The sequence below is a fragment of the Myotis lucifugus genome, unplaced genomic scaffold (genome assembly GCF_000147115.1).
Source record: "Myotis lucifugus unplaced genomic scaffold, Myoluc2.0 scaffold_1513, whole genome shotgun sequence".
NCBI classification, from domain to species: domain Eukaryota; kingdom Metazoa; phylum Chordata; class Mammalia; order Chiroptera; family Vespertilionidae; genus Myotis; species Myotis lucifugus.
Window position 1 is genome coordinate 17,879 of NW_005872561.1, and position 20,756 is coordinate 38,634.

General features: G+C 46.3%; 1 protein-coding gene and 1 pseudogene across 1 annotated transcript in view; both read right to left on the reverse strand.

Moving 5' to 3' along the window:
• Nucleotides 1–10,319: 10,319 nt before the first annotated feature.
• LOC102418969 lies at nucleotides 10,320–11,375 on the reverse strand (annotated as a pseudogene).
• Nucleotides 11,376–19,380: 8,005 nt separating this feature from the next.
• LOC102419291 (NACHT, LRR and PYD domains-containing protein 1-like) overlaps nucleotides 19,381–20,756 on the reverse strand; it is a 14,240-nt gene continuing 12,864 nt past the window's right edge. The window contains exons 3-4 of the mRNA XM_023748534.1: nucleotides 20,224–20,268; nucleotides 19,381–19,856 (exon numbers count right to left, since the gene is read on the reverse strand). Of these exons, the coding sequence (XP_023604302.1) occupies nucleotides 19,570–19,856; nucleotides 20,224–20,268 (332 nt within the window). The 3' untranslated portion in view covers nucleotides 19,381–19,569. The remainder of the gene's footprint in view (nucleotides 19,857–20,223; nucleotides 20,269–20,756) is intronic.

Here is a 20,756-nt window from a genome sequence, read left to right on the forward strand (position 1 = left end):
CGCCACAAGCTACCTCAGATAAGCCTGATTGGTCCAAACAGCAGCATAAAAAATCTCTCCCAGGCATAGGCGGGTGTGACTCCCCTGGCCTGGCACCCCCCAGACCGTGGGGACCTCATCCGAGAGCTTCCAATAAAACGCGATATTTCGCTCTTACCCTGCTTGTCTTGGTCAATTTATTGGCTTTGGTCAGATTAAATCTTTACATCTTAGATTAAACTTTACATTAAACCTAACAATAAAGAAATTGTATTCCTTTCTCTTTACATTTGAACTTCTTTATTTAAATATACAGTCTTGAGACGACACATTCCTTTAGTTGAAGAAGGGGTCTTGACACCTCCTAAACCTTCATGCTCAGTCTCTGGCTATTGTAATAAAAAATATTATGACAAGACTATGTGTGACTATCTTTGGTAAACTCTGACTCAATGATGGGAAAGCAATGACAGAGCCATTACTGAATACTCTGTGCCTAAAGGGAGGAGTTTAACAAATTTATTAGTTATGTGTGTTATTTTCTGTCACAACATTTTTATTACATTGAAATAATAAATTTATTGAATGAAACTCCAAGAGGAAATAAGAGCAAAAGTATTAAAAAGAACTCATGCAAACACACACACACACACACACACACACACACACACACATAACTCATGTAGAATAAAATAATTTGGTAATAGATACACAATATAGAAGATGTAAATTATGACAACAATGGGGGAGTAAAAGGGTAGAATTTTTACATGTGATTGAAATTAAGTTGTTATGAGTTTGAAATAGACTGTAATAATTATAAGATAGTTAATGTACATCTCATGGCACACGCAAAGACAAACCTCTAGCAGATACACAAACAAGAGAGAAAGGAATCATAGCATATCACTATAGAAACTCATCAAATCACACACAGCAAGAGAGGAAGAAAGAATAAAAGAAGTATATAACAGCTACAAAAACAATGGATAAATCCTTCCCTATCAATAATTATTTTGAATAAAAAGCATTACCTTCTCTAATCACAAGACAGAGTGGCTGAATGGATAAAAAATAAAAACAAAGCAAAATAAAACCCAAGATCTGACTATGTGTTGCCTTCAAGAGACTCTCTTTGGCTTTAAAAACACACTTAGACTAAGGGAAAAGGATGGAAAAATATTCAATGCAAATGGAAACCAAAGAGAGCAGGATTAGCTATTATTATGTCAGACAATGAAGCTTGAGCTTGTAACCATCACTGCCAGGGCCTGGGGGCAGGAGGAGGGAGAGTGGCACAGAAGGAAGGGAAGAGAAAAGGGGACATGGAAACGGGGTGGGGTCCTCAGAAAGCAGCAGCAGGGTGGACGGAGAGATCACTGGGTCTAGGTTCCAGCCCTGGGTGTTTCCAAGTGCTGTGTGAGCGTGGATTTGGATGCTGGGATGAAAAGAGAAAGAGGCAAGGGTGTAGCTGAGATTTTCAGCCCAGGTGACTCCATATGTGAAAGCTGATATCAGAGAAGTCAGGAGAGGGGACTGGCTTGAGCTGAGGAATAGGCCTACCCTCCTCCCAGCTCGGTTCACCTGGAGAACAGAGTCCTCCTTGGAACTTTCTGGACCACCCAGACCCCAGGGAAGTTCAGAGTTATTATGACCCAAGCTGTGTCTGGGCAAGGACCATGTTATCATGGCACCTGGTTGGGTAAGATTCACTGCCTAGTCTGCCTGGGTCTCAGTTTACCCATCTGTCAAATCAGAGGGGGTGTAACCTCAACACTGGAATGTTCCTGAAAGATGATTTCTAGGCCTACTGACCCACCCCCACCCTGGCTTCTCCATCCTTCCTATGGTGTTTTTTTTTTTTTTTAAATATATTTTATTGATTTTTTACAGAGAGGAAGGGAGAGAGATAGAGAGTTAGAAACATCGATGACAGAGAAACATCGACCAGCTGCCTCCTGCACATCCCCCGCTGGGGATGTGCCCGCAACCCAAGTACATGCCCTTGACCGGAATCGAACCTGGGACCCTTCAGTCCGCAGGCCGACGCTCTATCCACTGAGCCAAACCGGTTTCGGCCCTATGGTGTTTTATTGGTCCAGGTCTTTAGCCAGGTCTAGGCTCACCTGGCTGGGAACTCACTTGCTGCCTTGCAGCCCCACTTGGGGCCTCAGGACAGCTCAGCAAGCCTCACATTTCCAGATCTGTCCATATGTCAGGCAAGTGTCTCAAATATTCTCTATGTCTGGGAGGATCCAGGACTCAGGGTCAAAGAATTTCAGCAGCTTGGTGGAGTTTTGCTTGGGTGGAATTGGGGAGTAGAGGAATGGGGGCAATTGCACTGTAGGAAGGAGGTTGGTGCTTGCTAGTAGGATGGGCAGGAGCTAGGGCATTGAATCTGGGGGTATTCAATGGAGAAGAACTGTGCTGGCATGAGCAGAGCAAGGACTATAGGCCAGGTATAGAAGGTCACCAGGGTGGCCCAGCAATGGGCAAAACTTGGAAAACAAGGACCTCACCCCCCAGGGTAATCTTCTTTCCCCTAGCATATCACTCATCATGGAGTGTGGACCCCCTGACCTTTCATATCTCTGGCCATGCTGTTCAGACCCCCTGATCTTTCCTCCCAAGAAATAACATCTGAGCGTCAGTTGTATTTCAGCTCCAGGCCCAGAAAAGCAGCAAAACCATCTGCATTGACTAATGACCCTTTGCCCTGGCACCAACCAATCAGTGGAGACCACAAAGGACGCACTTGGAAAGCTGATAAATATTCTATTGAGATCCTCCCTGGGATCTCCCCTAAGATCTCCACTCTTAAAAGCTTTTAGGATGGAGGACTCAGTGTGCTCTCCCTCCTGGGAGCATGCCCATGCCTTTCCGCACCCCTTCCTTACCATCCCCAATTATCATTACCTTTACCTTCCTCACTCCCAACCTCCAAGGGCACTTCCTTTGCTTCTGGAACTTGTTTCCTGAATCCTTTTCTTCTACTATTTATTTCTGATGCCTCTGTGATTTTCTAAGTAAAAGTTGTCTTATAGTTTGAGTTTTGGCTCTGAATTCTTCCCTAGTCAGAACTCAAGTACCAAGGTTTCTGAAATGAGGTCTGGTCTGACTCCACTGGTCTAATACTTGATGCTGTTCTCACTGTCATAGTCAACAGCACCAGAAAACAAGAGACCGGTCTTAACTAGGACAGGTCAGGAGGAACCAGTGAGCCCACTGCAGCCTGTCCCACCCTCTCATTGGAGAATGGTGCCCTGACACTGCTGGGCAACTGTCCTGATCTGGCTCTAGGAACTTTGTATCTCTGCCCTGGTTTGCTTCTGCCTCTCCCTTCCCATATAAGTCATGACTCCTCTCTGTGCCTCAAGTCCCCTCACATAAAGCTGAGAGCTTCTGCCACCCATAGCTGTCAGTAGTAACAACATCCGCAGGGGCAGCAACAGTAACAACAGAACAGTTCATTGAGAACTTACTAGGAAGCGGACTCTGGTAGGTGTCTAACATGGATTACCTCTTTACCTTCCTACAGTCCAGGGGGCAGGCTCCTACCCTCTCATTTTACAGATGGAGAGAAGATGCAGAGAGCAGTGAGGCGACTTGCCCAATGTGGCCGTGCCAGGAGTAGAACCTGCTTCTTGCCAACTCCCTTCTGTGGTTATAGCACAAGACCAGGCAAGTGGTCTCTTGGGAGGTGGGTGTGAAACCCACACTCTTTCTGCTAGTGCTTTCTGAGAGTTTCTCTGGCCCTTGGAGTGCCCTAGTTTCTCTGGCCTTCTGAGTGCTCCCTCCCAGGTGCTGTGAGGACCCATGGGTTGCTGGGAATGCACTAGGCATTCTTCTCCACAAACCTCTTAGCTGAAGTATAGTTTGACCCTGGATCCCCCCCTTTGACAGGGCAGCCCCCAGAAGAAGGTCTGTTGGGGTTCAGTGGGTTGTGTGTGGGAAGGATATCAACAGCAGGCAGAGGGTATATTGTCTACTCACCTGACTTCATAGCTGGCTCTTTCTGGGCTCGGGCACACAGCTCGCTCAGGCCCATCTGCTCCCAGGACTGCAGGGCCAGGTCCCAGGCCTGTTGCTCCCCGTATTGAGTGACCAGGCATGAGGCCACCTCCATGCCACCCACCTCCTCTGGTTGCATTTGGGTCGCCCCAGGAGAGTGCTGGGAGAGATGCTTATCAGGCAGCCGCAGCAGGAACTCCCTCAGCTGCTCCTTGCTCATACACTCTAACATCTGGGCCAGCCGCTGCTTGACTCCATGGGCCATCTCTGCTGCACTGGCCGTTTCTGTTTCACTGGCCATGTTTGCTGCACTTGTTATCTCAGTCCCAGCTCCGAGGGCCTCAGGGATGTTCACTGGGGAGGAGGTGGGTGGGGAGGGCATTAGGCAGGCAGAGAATAGCAGTCATTCTTGTCCCCTACCATATCCCAATACCAGACTCCCACTAGGGTCATTACTGTTTCCCTGGCAAATTCCTCTTCAGCACTACGAACCCATTTTTGTAATCCTCTTGGTTTCTTCCAATAGATGATGTTGTGAGAAGGGAGGTGAAGGGAAGAGGCAGGAAAAGCCATAAAAGGAGGAGCCCAGAGAAGGCAGAGACATTTGCAGAAGTCAGGTTACTGAGATGCTGGGTTGGGGGCAGTGAGAAGAGTGAAGTGGTGGGGATGGGAGGATGGGATCTTCAGGACACTCACTGTTCTGTGCTCTTCAGTCTTCCCTCCTGTGAGACCCGGAGCTCTGGAGCCACCTTGAGCTTTAATGCTGACAGGAGATGGGGAGAGTGGAGTGGCAAAGCACAGGGTGGGTTTTTAGATCCCAGGGTGGAGCTCAGAGCTGCTCCACCCAGAATTCTCCTAGCCCTAGGCAACCAAAGGGGAAGAATAGCCACACCCAGCCTGAGCCTGAACAGAAGGTGTAGCCAGGGGAGGGGTGGGGCCAGGGCAGGCCTGCAGAGCTTGTACTACTTAGAGCCAGACATCCACAGGTCACATCTACAGGAGGCCATGGACATGAGTTCTGGTAGGGCATGTGCTAGTGCATGAGACAGGTCAGTAAGCCCAGACAAGTGGAACAGGGAAACTGAGCAGATATCTGAACAAACTGGCAGAGCAACTTACAGCAGACGCAGAAGGTCACCTCCCTAGAGATAACACCTAGTTCTTAGTTGTATTTCAGCTCCAGGCCCCAAAAAATAGCGAACTAGGTGGGTGACACCAGGACCAGCTGCAATGCCCCCTGCCCTGGCACTGACCAATCAGTAGAGACCAGGACCCTGAAAGAGCCCACGTATAAAACTGATGAATACTCTGCTGAAACCCTCCTCGAGGAGTCCCACCTGCAATAGAGAGAAAAACTCTCAAGACAAAGGACCCAGCATGTGCTCTCCCTCTGGGGAACACACCCATGTCTTTCCCTTCTCTCTCTTCTTCCCCCACAGGCACACACCTCCTAAAGTCTAAGGGACTCCACAAGACTTGCAACCAGGGGAGCCATGGACAGCAGCAGCTCATCCTAGGTTAACCCCTTGAACCTGTCTCCCTTTTCTCACACTTCCCAGTGAGCTAAAGCAGCCCTGCCTTGGCTCATTTCTTTCCAATAACATTTTTAGAAAAACAAAACAGCCCAGCCTAGGTCTCCCTGTGGCCTCTTCTATGCTAAGCCCTTCCTTGTTTTACTGTCCCCAGCCTTAATAAACACACCCGCATAGTCACTTGGTCTTGTGTTGTCAAGAACACACATACTGGCCGTCCTTATGCCAACCTGCTCAGGGACAGGACCCCTGTCCAATCACATCTAGTGCCCCAGAGGGGACCTTGTTTCCTGAGGTTACAGAGCCCAGCTGGCTCACTTGCTATGACTAGGATTGTCTCATCATGGTATAGAGTGGCAGGATTCCAGAGGAGCCCACCCACAGCCACCTCGCAGACTCAGACCCATGCTAGGTACCAGCTGGGGCCCTCTGGGTCCTACATGCTCCTCATTTTGCATTGGGTGAGCTCCCTTGGAATTCTGGACCTACCCACCCCCCACCCCCGACCCCTATTTTAAGGTAAGAGGCTCACTTTCTGTGATCTGTTTTTAAAAAATCCTTGTGGTAGAGCTAAAGGTTAAGGGTTGAGAGAACCCAGGCTAAGACAGGACAGGTGGAGAAAAATGAATGGCTGTTTTTTAACTCCCAGCCTCAGCCCTCCTTAATACTTCTGCAGATACACAATAAACAGGAAGGCTTTATTTGCAAGTATTTATAGAAATGGGAAAAATGTAATTAGAAGTGATCACTCCACAACACTAAAATGTAGCTCTTTTGATGCCTAGATCAAATTTTGCATGCAAAATTAGGAAAAACTGGCTCTAAAATTAAACAGAATGAATGGAAAGCTTATCTTTTTCCAATCTAGAAACTCCTAGGAAAAGCATAGGTAAATCACACTTCCAGTAAAAAACCAGAAAAACCAGTCTGAAGTAGAGGGAAAACAATTGCATACATTCATTGTGTTACTGGTGGCTGCAGATAGTGGGTGGGTTCTTGATTTCATGTAGGAAAGATTTCACAATATGAGTCCAGATGATTTTGAGAGTATGTTTATTAAAAGTGGGAACAGTGAAACAAAGGAAGGGCTGAATGTAGAAGTGTAACCAGACAATCAATGGGTCCATGCTGCCTGTCACTACTTGAGCTAATTAAGCAAGACTAGGTTGAATCATATCTGATTGTTTATTCCAATACTGTCAGCAGCATGGGAGAGTAGCAGGTCATCCACAAAAATCTACTCTTCACCCCACCATAAACCATCTGCTTATATTAGGTAGAAGGACAAACATTACGTGAGGAAGTAGACAAAAAGGGCAAATGGGCAGTTTACAGATATTCAAAAAGGCTGGGGTCTTCAAAGGGCTAGTGATATGCAAAGGCAAGGGGTCCTCAAAGGGCTGGCAGCTCTGGTTTCTGGCTTTCGTTTCTGCTTTCCATGAGAATAGGCAGCTCCCTGATGAGGAGGATGGGCTGCATTGCCAGGTGAATTCCCAGGTCCCACAGGCAATTGCCAGCCAGGATAGAATGTGCCTTCTTTAATCAAAATAAAACAATCACAGTTAACAGAGCATGATTAATATTTCTTACAATTAGAGTTGGTCCCCAATATTTTATTCCTGCCCCTATCAGAAGAAGAAACAAAAGAGAGTCTAGGTGAGGCTGCTTTGGCTCACTGAGAAATAGAAGTCACAGTGGCAGAAGTGAGCTCACTGGAAAGTCAGAGAAAAAGGGGGCCTTGGAGACAGGTTCAGGAAGTAAGCCCGAGATGAACTGCTGCTGCCCACTGCTTTCCTGGTTGCAAGTCTTGTGGGGTGCCTTAGTATTTAGGAGACAGAGAGCAGAGATATGAGATATGCTCCAGCAACAGCATGCCCTAGGTAGAGTATGTTTATTAAAGCTGGGGACAATGAAATGAAGAAAGTGCTTAGGATAGAAGAAGCAACAGAAGAAAGTCAGAGAAATGGGATCTGGAGACAAGTTCAGGGGATAAGCCTGGGACGAGCTGCCACTGCCCACTGCTCCCCTGATTGCAAGTCTCATGAGGACCCTTAGAGAAAAAGAGCAGAGATAGAAGGTGCAGGCATGCCCAAGAGCGCACCATGGGTTCTTTGTCTTGAGGCTTTTTATGTTTCTTTGGCAGGACAGAATCCTAGGGGAGGACAAAGGGGAGGGTTTTAACAGAATATTCATTAACTTTTCAGGTGTTTCCTTCAATGTGTTGATTCATTAAAATATAGGTAAGAAGGGTCAGGGTTTATTCTCTGGTTTCTTTCTTTCTTTTCTTTCTTTTCTTTTCTTTTCTTTTCTTTTCTTTTCTTTTCTTTCTTTTCTTTCTTTTCTTTCTTTTCTTTCTTTTCTTTCTTTCTTTCTTTCTTTCTTTCTTTCTTTCTTTCTTTCTTTCTTTTCTTGGATTATAAATGTATTAGGTCATCTGGATACCAGATGGGCTGAGCCCGAAAATGGTGCCAGCACCCAAAGATGGGAGTCAGAGGTTTTTAAAGGACAATGGCAGGCTGTTTCTGGGTGAAGAATTCTCTGGGCATGTTGGGATTCTGGGAAACTGGAAGGAAGAGATAATAATTTTAGCAAGTGGAATGTGGTTTAAGCAAGTGGAATGTCCATTGTGAAGTGGCCTAAAGGTCATTTCCCAGGGGAGGGGGAATTGATTCATATATTTGATCAGATTTAACATTCCATCCTTTTTGTTTTATGGAACAGGGACGAAGGTCATATCTTCCATAGTTAATTCCTGCTGAGAGGGGCCATCGAGATCACAGGGGTTGGACTTTGATTGTAGTCAGCTGGAACATTGTATAGATACCTCCTGGTTGGAGTGAGGGGTTGTGGCAGTATGATTTCCCTGGGAGACTGGTTGGTGAAGGCTCAAAAGCGGTCCTCTTGAGTGACTTGGTAAAAGCTGGTTCTGAGGCTGCCACAGTGTCACTTGTTTGGTTTTGCTGCTTTTCTGGGCCTGGAGCTGAAATACAATTGAGGCCTAGATGTTATCTGCCACCCCAATCATTAACCAAGGCTTTGTCCTGGTGATGTAAGTCTGTGGGGCCTTGTCAGAGCTTGGGCAGCTTCAGTCTTCCTTGGCCAGTCCCAGGAGGTCTGGGAGCTCCAAGCAGTATCCAGATGGCAGCAGCCTTGCTGGACTAGCTGAGATCTGACCTAGAGAAGATTGGCTGGTGTGGGATGGAGGGTCATCAATGGAGGAGAGATTCCTGATCGTGGGTCCTCCTTGCCTGGTTCAGGAGGGTTCATAAGGGAGGGAGGCCTAATCGAGGCTGCAATCGAGTCACCTGAGTAGGATTCAGAGGTAAGCCCAGGTTGAGCTGCCACTGCCCACTGCTCTCCGAGTAGCAAACTCAGGGTGATCAAAGTCGGGGTGATGGCTCCCCATTCCTGGGGAACTCCCTCGGGTTTCAGCACTAATTGTTAGGGTCACCAAAGGAGAGACGCATGAGGCCAAAGTGGTAAGGTATTATAAATTTACTAGAGGCCTGGTGCACGAAATTTGTGCATGGGAGTGTGTGTCCCTCAGTCCAGCTTGTACCCTCTTGCAACCCGGGACCTTTTTGGGGGATGTTGGACTGCCAGATTAGGCCGGATCCCGCAGATCAGGATATCCCTCTCGCAATCCGGGACCACTGGCTCCTAATTGCTCTGCCTGCCTGACTGATCGCCCCTAAAACTCAAGCTTCTTTTTAAAAAAAAAATTTTAATATTTATATTTCTTCTGTATTTTTTATTTTAAAAGTCAAGCTTCTTGAGAACATGAGGCATTTAACATTATTCCATATTCCTTACAGAGAGCTAAGAATGGTAAACACAGCAAATACTTAATACTTATGGGCTTCTATACAAACACTTTCCAACCAGGAATGTTTTAATAGGCAGTCTCCAAAAACTTGAACTGGAAAACCTAAAAGTAGAGTGCTCAGATTTCAGGCATCAGGTGCTATCAGCAGGATTTCTATCCTAATTAAACTCTAATTCTTAGCTCTCAACAGTCTGGACAAACTGCCCTTCACTGTCTCCAAAGTTTCTTATTCGCCATTTGCCACTATCCCATTTTCCTTTTTTTTTTTTTTGAGTTTAATGTTTTATATCCACATAAGTATAAACATATCATACAAAACCCACCTGCCAGCCTAGCTGGGCAGGCAGGAGGGAGGTCCATGCAAGCACAGAAAACCAGGATTCTTGTCCCAAAAGAGGAGAAAATGGGTTTACAGTCAAAGAAACAAAATCAGAACTCAACATGATCAAGGTGAAACCTTGAAACTGCATTGAGTGGAGGTGCTGGGGACAGCGGTGCATCTCGGCTGGCCAAGCAGTACTTGCAGCAGCCTCAGTTCCTGGGAAACCTGTGGTTAGAGAGGGCCGAGCTCTTGAGGTTATTTTTTAATAATTGTGCTTTTGGGGGAAGGAAGGCTTCTGGGCACCAGCTCCATGTGGGGGTAACCCGTGCAGGTTTCACCTCAGGAGGGGAAGTTGGGTCTGTGGAGCTGTCCCGCCCCCACCCCTGCATGCCACAGCTGAGGTTCTTAGAAGTGGCCCAGGGAGTTCCTTACTGCCTTCTTCCTGCCCTGACCCCAGGTCTATGGCTTAAAAATCAGAACACCAGGCTGAGGCTGAGCACCCCAGGGGCCTTTGTAAACATGGCAAGTACAGGCAGGGGGAGCTTGGGGGAACTGTAGGAACTGGTGGGGGCAGCCAGAGCCAGGGGACGGCAGTGCCCATGGGGAAAGAGGGCATGGGCTGGAGGAGGTATGCTCCTCTAACAGAGATTTAGAGGTACAGAGACTAAGAGAGACAGAGAGGACAGAGATGGAGTGACAGGAAGAGAGAGACTCAGAGAAAGCAAGAGAGAGATTGAGACAGAGAAAGATTCACAAAGAAGAGAGATAGACAGAAAGATGGAGTCCTGCTCTGTATGAGTCAGTGGGGGTGCGGGGCCCGGGGCTCGCACAGGATGTGCCATTGTGACAGTAAGTGCATCGTTGTGTTGCACGAGGGAGGTGTGCTGGTCATGCAGCACCAGCTCCTTCAGAGACCCATACAGGTTGTAGGGCTCTGCAAAACCCAAGCCAGTGGCCCTGCGGTCGATGACACAGGGCTTGGTATCACCGTCCACCACCACAGAGCAGGCATAGCAGCCCCGGGGCAGCTCTCACGGATGAGGAAGGTACCATCCCGCCTGCCCTTCAGCATTTCCTCAGCCTGCCTGCGGTTGATCTTGCCCACACACCAGGTTCGTTCCTCATGTTGGGGAAGTCATCCTCATCCTCCACCAGTGCATACTGGTCTTTAGTCTCATGTTTGATTCCCAACCACTCGATGATTTTCTTCTGTTGGGCGCCTTTCTGGGTGAGCCATACCAGGTACTGGTCTCGGATCTTGCGCTGCTGCATGAGGTCTGGCTTCAGGCTGTTCATGCGCTTATCGATCTCCCGGTTGTCCGAGGCCTGTGTCCGCAGCTCCTGTTCCAGCTTCGTGTGGCTCTCATGGATCTCAGCGATGCTAGACTTGAGCTGTTCTGAGTTCAGCAGGATCCTCTGCATCTCTTTTTCATTCTCCTCACGCCGGAAGCGCTTCAGATACTCCTTGCTGCCCTTCTCTTGAGTCTGCCCTGCTCTTGGAAGATCTTGATGGTTTCATTGAAGGCTTGGATTGCCTACGCTTCATCTGCAGCTCCTGGGAGGTGCGTGAGTACTCCGCGTAGAGATGGTCTAACTCCCTGCTCTTCTCCCCCACTTCAAACCAAGGTAACAAACAAATAATTTCTGACCAGAAGTCACGTCCAAATACTGCGAGACTGAGGACTGTAGGGCTGACTCTGTACATGCGCAATAACAGGCTCACTTTCCGCAAGCACACAGGCGGACTCCGCAATCCCACAATCCTCTGGTCGCGTACATCCGGTTTCTCTAGCTCCTCCTTAACTGGTGTTTCCTTCAGTTGCTTTGCGGCGTCCAGGGCCTCCAGTTGGAGAGGATTTTTCTGTTTTGGCGTTGATAGCTGTTTACTATTTGGAATCAGTGAAGTTTCAGGAGCACTGCCGCTGCCGTGAGCATGTCGGTCCCAAGCGCACTCATGAAACAACCGCCCATTCAGGCCACAGCTGGCACCGTCCTGGTTCGCAAGGAGAAAGGTACTGTGCTGAGCCGTTTCCAATCGGATCGTCCTCTCCCTTCCCCAGCACACTCCCAACCTACTCCAGGCTGACCACCCCAACCCCGCAGACCCTTAAGACCTTCCCCTCCATTTCGGCTTTCCCCCATCACACTCGCACCCTATCGCATTGCCTAGGGTCGCCCCTAACCGCTCCCTGGGGGGCAGGGCCAGCTGGTTCTGGTCTTGACGCCTGGCCTTTTATTATATAGGATTAGGTCATCTGGATACCAGATGGGCTGAGCTCCCAAATGGCGCCAGCAACCAAACACAGGAGTCAGAGTTTTGTTCTGGTTTGTTTAATTTTTAAAGGATGTCATCAAGAACATCATTGAAGAGGGACCAGGACTAAGGCTGTTCTATCCTGAGAGGGTCTGGAGTGTGTAAACCATTTCCTCCTGAGTTAGAGAAGATACTTGATTAGAGAAGATAAAATCTTATGATTCGTTAGCTGGGTGTGAAGCTCAAATCGTTTGGCCTCGTTTAATTGTTTTGTTCTATTTTCTCTTATCCCACTTGTGGAGGAATTTCCCTAGCCTCTTACTATCCTGCCACACTTGGAGTAGAACTCAATTAAGGAATCTGCCCTCGTAAAGATTTCCCTGACTTCCTCTGGGACCTTGATGGGTTTTGCAAAGGAATTTAACTGTTAGAGAGTATGGTTCTGGCTATTCTGATCTTTCCAATTAATATACCTACTGGTTTCTGGGAACAAAGCAATAGAATTACCAAATAGAGTCTGCTGAAAAACTACTATAGAGAAGTCTGTCTTTATTAAAGAAAGCCAGGTCACTGTAAGAAAGATTATGGAAATGGAAATAGAATTTAGAAAGAGAAAAGAAACAAAAGTTAGCATAGAGTTGATCTGAGGGCATTTCCCCTTCTCTTCACTGATAGTTTGGAATTATCTTTAAAAGGGAAGCCACTAAGACCCTCATAGATCATGGGGCTACTTATCTGTTCTAAACCACACCTAACTAAGTTGCCTCCTTCCTCAGAATAAAGCTTCTACACAATGGTAGGGCTATCTAATCAGTGTCTGTTTTTTAATCAGAACCAGTTTCCTATCCAAGTAGGGAATGTTATGGGACAATATGTATTTTTACTAATTAAATCTGCTTGATTCACCTGATAGGGTGATATTTTCTTGAAATCAGTGACACCCACATATCTTTTTTTCCCCCAAAAAGGGTGATATGTATTTTAAAAAATCTACCCAGATGGGGAAAAAAAAATTCAAAAGTGGGTGAATGACCGCCCTGGCCAGATAGCCCAGTTGGGTAGAACATCATCCCAATACGCCAAAGTTGTGGGTTCAATCTCTAGTCAGGCATATACAAGAATCAATGAATGAATACATAAATAAGGGGAACAACAAATCATTTATGTTTCTCTCTCAAATCAAATAAAAAAAAAATGGGTGAATGGATTTGTCCATCCTGAACCAACAACATTTGAGTGGCAACCCACTATTGAAGTATTGAAAATGACTGTCCTTGTTTTACAAATGAAGTATTTTTAAAATATCCTCAAAAGAGGATATTTTTTCCATTGATTTCTAGAGAGAGTAGAAGAGAGAGAGGAGGGAGAGACAGAGAAACATCGACATGAGAGAGACACATCAATTGATTGCCTCCCTCACATGCCCCTACTGCTCTTGCTCCCTGAGCAAAACCGCCCAGGGCTACAAATGAAGTCTTTACAAGGCCAGAGGTGTGAATCCAGAAGGTCAAAGCCCACGAAATCCTTTTACCTTCTAATATTTCCCCTATTCATCTTAAACAACATACAGATAATTGACTTTATGAAATCAAAGTCCTTCTAGGAGAAGATTGATTTTCTTTCTCTACACCTTTGAAATGCAAGTACCTGATCTTCTTCAAGAACTCTTGTCTGGGCCATCTTTTAAAATACATATCTCTGGGAAGTAAATCTTATCAAAATGGGAAAAACCTTAGCTCTATCTGAGCAAATCAATTTAACTTATTTCAGATATTCCTTCTTAAATTAGTTTGATATTCCTTTTTAATTTTGACTAAAGTTATTGAATATCTAGATATTTTGAAATAACATGAATTACTCAAATATTGTTTGCTACAAAAGTCTTACATTCACCTGCCTTTGGCGTTCTATTGCAGAGTGTCTATAGAGTGGTTTCAAAACTGTTGATAAATGTCCTGTGCTTTGTTGGAGATGTGTGACTTGAAAGTGAGAGTGTTTGCCAATGGAGAAGCTTATGATTCTAAAGGTTATAAAATCTATATTAATACAAGAGTAATATGCTAATTAGGCTGGGAGACCTTCCGGACATCCTTCTGGACAAAGCCATGGTGGCAGTGCTGAGGCAGAAGCAGTTAGGGTTATTGGTTCCAATTCAATACCAATAGAAATCTTCCATTTGGTGTGTGATGAAGGGGGAGACTTTATTTAACACAAACATCTCAATTGTGATACCTTGTGACTGGGAACCAAATGGCTGTGGAATAGCTCAATGTTGTTACAGCTCAATTATGAAACAGCATGGCTGTGGAACAGCATATCTGTGAAGTGGCACTGGGCATAAGCTGGCTTAGCCCAATGTTATACCTCAGCCAGGGGTTGCCACTTGGCTGGGTCTTATAGGTTGACCTTTTTCGAGCTAGCCAATTCTGCTCAGCTCTGGTTCACACTGGTCTGCAGAAACAGGACAGCTTTACTCCTGTCCAGTGAATAGTCTCTGTTGTTTCATCTCTAGCAGGAAATGCAGTCTTAGGAGGAGAGAAATGTGAGCTCTATCGGGGGCTGACTATATAGAGAGAATTCTGGCCCCTGCTCCCTGATTTGTCTGTTCTGATGAAAATTGAAGACTCTAGCCCTACCAGTGGTTGGCAAATTGCGGCTCGCGAGCCACATGCAGCTCTTTGGCCCCTTGAGTGTGGCTCTTCCACAAAATACCGACTTCTGCGCATGGGCCATGAAGTTTTAATAGCCATGCACATGCGTGCCCGCACGTGGTATTTTGTGAAAGAGCCACACTCAAGGGGCCAAAGAGCTGCATGTGGCTCTTGAGCCGCAGTTTGCCAACCACTGCCCTAGCCAGTTTTACTCAATGGATAGAGTGTTGACCTGCAGAATAAGGGTCCCAGGTTCAGTTCTGGTCAAGGGCACATGCTTGGGTTGCAGGCTGGAGTAGGGGGCATGCAGCAGGCAGAAGATCAATGATTTTCTCTCGTCATTGATGTTTCTCTGTGTCCCTCTCCCTTCCTCTCTGAAATCAATAAAAATTTATTAAAAAAAAGAAAATAGAAAACTCTAAACGTCACAGTTTGGTCCAAAATGCACTGTTCTGATGGGTTGAAATAGAACCACTATGGTTATTAAAGATGCTAATGAGGATATAGCTGCACAGTTCTGATTGGATGGGGAAAGTCTCAGTCCTATTTGTTGAACTATGATTTCAGGAACTCCTTTAATTAATTAATTAATTAATTAATTAAATTTTTTTTCATCCTCACTGAAGGATATTTTTTCCTATGATTTTTAGAGAGAGTGTAAGAGAGGGGGAGAGACACACAGAGAGAAAAATTGATGTGAGAGAGGAACAATTGGTTGCCTCCTGCACGTGCCCCAACTGGGGCTGGGGTTTGAACCTGTGACACTCCATTGCGCAGGCTGACACTGTAACCACTTGGCAACACTGGCCAGGGTTGCCTCTGTTGTTTTGTAAAATGAGAATGATAGTGTAACCAAACAAACAATGGGTCCATGCTGCCTGTCACTACTCAATCCAGTTAAGCAGAGCAGGGTTGAATCATATGAGTGTTTATTCTGATATTGCCAGCAGTATGGGAGAGCAGCAGGTCATCCAGAAAAATCTGTTCTGCAGCCCCCTCCCACCCCCATGAACTGACTGCTTATATAGGTAGAAGTTTAAAGGAAATTAGGCAAAAGGGAAAATGGGCAGTATTCAGACATGCGAAAAAGGGCTGGGGATTTTCAAAGGGCTTGGTGATATGCAAGGGCTGGGGTTACATGGGGAAATAAGGAGAGGGTAGGCCAGATGGGTACTTAGCAGGTATGCAGAAGGGCTGGGGACCTTTGAAGGGCTTAGTGATATGCAGAGTTTGGGTTCTTCAAAGGGCTAGAGATTCTGGTTTCTGCAACAAAGTTGTTCATCTTCCCATGACAATCAGCAGCTCCAAATGGGGAGGGTGGGCTGCACTTCCAGGTGAGCTGCCAGGTCCTGAGTGCAGCTGCCAGACAGGTTAGAATGTGCCTTCTTTAATTTGAATAAAACAATCACAGTTAACAGAGCATGATTAATATTTCTTATAATACTAGCTGGTTACCCAACATTCTATTTCTGTCCCCTTTCAATAGTAGTACCTGTCATCATAGGGTTTGTAACGCTTAATTCTATGTCAACTTGACTGGGCCACAGTGCCCAGATATTGGGTCACACATTATTCTGGATGTTTCTATGAGGGGTTTTTAGATGAAATGAACAGGAATTAGTAACACTGGAATTATTAACATTGGAATTAGTAGAGCAGATTGCCCTCCACAGTGTGGTCAGCCCCGTGTAATCAAGGGAAGGCCTGAATAGAACAAAAGAGTGATGTCCCCTGAGCTAGAGAGAACTCTACCAGCAAACAGCTGCATCAGCTCTTCCCTGGGTCTCCAGTCTGCCAGCCCACCCTGCAGATTTTGGACCTGCCAGCCTTCATAATTGTGTGAGCCAATTCCTTAGACCAAATCTCTCTCTATATATACACACATCCTATTGGTTCTGTTTCTCTGGAGAACCCTGTCTAATACTGACTTGTCATGAGGGTTAAATAATTTATACATGCAATACTTAAAGATTCGGACAGGGGTGGGTGGCTGCACTAGCAGAGTATAACATCAGTGTTTGCACCAGTCTGGGTTCAGCTTCATGGATGCCTATGTTCTCTTGCTCTTTGAACATACCCGGGGCTACTGAAATACCCCCATTCCCTCAGCAATAATTGAGGGCCATTTGGGGCCCCCAAAGGTCAGCCACTGTTTCTGTCACCTGAAAGGGACTGGGACAGGGCTGAAATGGGTCTGTTTGGCATGGCTTGGAATGCATGGGTTCTTGACTTTGTGCAGGAAAGAATTGAAGACATGGGTGTAGGTGATTTTGAGATTATGTTTATTAAAGCGTGGGATAGTGAAACAAAGGAAGGGCTTAGGATAGGAGAAGCAAGATCACAGTACCAGAAGTGAGTCTAGGCCAGTGGTTCTCAACCTTCTGGCCCTTTAAATACAGTTCCTTATGTTGTGACCCAACCATAAAATTATTTTCGTTGCTACTTCATAACTGTAATGTTACTACTGTTATGAATCCTAATGTAAATATCTGATATGCAGGATGGTCTTAGGCGACCCCTGTGAAAGGCCTGTTCTACCGCCAAAGGGGTCAGGACCCACAGGTTGAGAACCGCTTGTCTAGGCAGACCATAGTAGCAGAAAGGAAGTCATAGTAACAGAATTAAGCCTAGGTGGGTCTGCTTTGTGTTCACTGAAAAGTTATTAAGAGGAGGGTTCCCACAGCTTAGGAGAAAGAAAGTAAACTTATGTGCATGAGGAAAGGGGTGGGGCACATGCATGCACTGGGCCCTGTGGGAAGCTATTTCTGTCTTTTGCAGGGAATTTTAAGGGAGGCCTCACTCAGAATATTCATCAGCTTTCCAGGTGTGTCCTTCAATATGCTGATGCATCAATCTCTGCTCAAATTCACCTCTATCTTGGATTTGTTAGGCTCTAGTTGTTTTTTTTTCTTTCTCTTGATTCCCCTGAATTTATTCATTTGGGTTTGGCAGGCACTAATGGCACTAACTGGGTCTCTGTTATCTATCTCTCTGACTGGGGTTATTTAAGCTCCCTGCTCTCTGGCTGGGAAGGAGACATGTAAACCATCAGCTCCTAAGGGTCCTTGGTTAGGGAGGAGAGGGACTTGTGATTTATCAGCTGGATGTTAATTGCTCAGCTGTTCCTGTAACTAGTTTGTCTCATTCCACTAGTTTTTTCTCCTTCCACTTGTCCAGGAATTTTCCTAGCTTCTTACAATACTGCCTGGCATGGCAGGAAGTGGGAGGTTGACACCTGCAATGACGGTCTACATTGCGGCCCCACAATCAACAGAGCCTCAGCTGGGAGTTAAAACTTGGAGGACAGTGCCTGGGACAGGCCCTGAGCTACCAGGCTCCACCTGCAGCTTCCTGTGGAGAGGAGCTAAACTTCCTCTACAAGATTCTGGATTTTTCCTTGAGAATGAAGTAAATTAGAACCAATAAATGGGCACTGTCCCATGCAATGTGACACCAGTGCAGGGTGTGTCCTGAGAATATTCTTCCATGCTTCTCAGGTTCTTACAGGAGACCTTTGGATTTTTGATGAAGAAAGAAGCTCTAAGACATATTGGCATGTTCCTTTATTTCTTTTAAGATAGCTGAGGACATCAAATTAAGAATCAAATCATATACCTGCCACCTTCAGCAGAAAACTGGGGCCAGAGCATTACATTTAAATCAAGTTCATTGTGTAAGCTTTCTTGTTCTTGGAGGTGCAGAGCCAGAGTCTTAGGTGCAGAGTCCTGATGATATCTTGCCTTCTGCACAAGCTTACCTGCCTGGGATCAGAAAGCAGCCACATTACATGGATCTTAGTAAAAGAGTACCCTTCTCAAGTACAGGTGTCTTGCTAGACTCCACTTCCATTAGAGGACAGCTCCAAGAGCTGGGATCCAAAGTTCAGTAGTATTCTCATTCAGAAGAAGGTCCTGACAGAGTCAGCCAAATGTATTAAACATGTTAGCAATGTGACCTGAGCAAAAAAGTAATGCGTCCAGGAGGTGGCACCTCTGCACATTATTATGAAACAACTGGGACTTCTAGAAGGGCACAGGCAGTGGTACCTAAGTCGGGTTAAGGGGATGGAATCACTTTCTACAGCAAGAGTTATCTAAGCTAAGACCGGGATCCATTCCTCGTGTGGCCTCAATCTTCACCTCTTGTGGTTCTAGGAATCCAGTAGACTTCAGAAACAACAAAAAGCACAATTTGGGCTAATAGAAAAACCCAGCTCAATATGGACAAGTGAAAAACAAATCTGTTTTTGCCCCTACTCCTAGTCATTCCAAACCTTCAAGGTGTCCATTTCCACTGTCTGTCTTCAGCCAGAAGTGACCGTTTTGCATCTGGATGGAACAGGGAGGGCTGTGGTGGCCACTGGACAAGGCTCTTGGGTAAGGCTTCTACAAGGTTGGAAGACATCCTGCCAGCTCCAGAGGCACATTCCTCCAGAGGCTGTCATTCTACCCGGACAGCTGGCCTGTGAGAGCCAAGGGAGGCAGCCTGGAAGCCCGTGTGGCAGCACTGAGCATGGACACATAATGTCCAGCAAAGGCATCATCAGAGCACCATAACGTTAGGGCTAGAAGGCAACTCAGATGGCAATGTGTTTGCATATTTATTTATTTATTTATCCTCACTGAGGACATGAGAGGGGTAGAAGGAGAGAGAGAGAGAGAGAGAGAGAGAGAGAGAGAGAGAGAGAGAGAGAAAGAGAGAGAGAGAAACATTGATGTGAGACAGAAACATCAGCAACATTATAGGATGCCTTCCATACATGCCATGACCGGGAATTGACCCACAACCCAGGTATGGGCCCTGACCAGGATTCGAACCAACAACTCTTCAGTGCACAAGACGATACTCAACCAACTGTGCCACTCTGGCTGGGCAATGGCAATTTGTTTAGACTTGAAGAAACCTAGACTCAAAGCCTGGACAGTCAGAGCCAGGACTCAGAAGCAGGTGTTCAGACTTCAGCTGCCGAGCTTGTCATTAGCTCCTCCACTGCATCACTTCTCCCCGAGATCCACAATTAGGTGAGGATGGGTCTCCTTCAGGGCTTGGTAGAGTTGATCTTTGCAGGCCCAGGCCCAGGACTTGCTGAAGCTGAACAGCTTCCTCATCTTGTCTGGATTGGTGGGCTCAGCCCGCACCCTCTCATACTGCTCCTCGCTCAGCACCTGTCCATGCAGCTTGTCTAGGACTGCATCCACCGATGTCACTCGAGCCACCAGCTGTGCCCGATGTTGATCCACAAAGTGCAGCAAGTTTGGGGCATCTGGAGGTGAAGGTGAGGCTGACAACGAATAAAGAAGGGCTTTCAACACAGCTTCTACATCTGATGCCCACCTGTAGTTCTTCACTCACCTGATCTGCATCCTTGTCTCCTCCCCCACCCATTAAAACATTGGACCACCAGAGAGGTACCTCTGCTACACTCAAATACCTGATGGAGGCATATTAGGTTGCCCATGGAAGGTGCCAGGGCCTCCATGGGCACAAATAAGGGTGATGGGAAAGGACTCTGCCCTGGCATACACACCACTCTCCAAGGACCAATCCCTTGTGAGGTGTGAAGAGTTCCCTTTCTCCCCTCCCTCCCTCCAGGACCAGGTAGCATACTCCAGTACTGCCATGGCTCCTGTGGCCTCTAACACTGTTACCTGTTGGAGCTTGAGAGACCAGGGTAGCTGCAGGTCTGAGGTCTCCTGGAGGAAAAAAGATGTGAATAAGCATCAGTATCAATGGTAGTTATTAACACAAATGATAAGCCTTAAAAATCCTACCCATGTCTCACTTCTGAGATTCTTTGACTAATTCTGATAGAAGTTGGAGTAAGCATTGCAAGGGACGTTAGAGATTACGTAGGGGAATTCCTTCCTTATGCATATGGGGAAACTGAGGCCCGGAAGCCATGCTCATAGACAGACAGAAAGAGAGAGAGGGAAATTTCTTTTTTTTTTTTAAAAAAAAATTTTTTTTTTATTCTTTTTTAAAAAAAATATAATAAGTATTACAAAGGGTATTACATATGTGTCCTTCCCCCACCCCCCGCCCTTGACAATCCCTCCCCTCCCTTACCCCCCAGTGTCTTATGTCCATTAGTTATGCTTATATGTATGCATACAAGTTCTTCGGTTGATCTCTTACTCCCATCCCTTCTGCCCCCCAACCCTCTCTGGCCTTCCCACTGCAG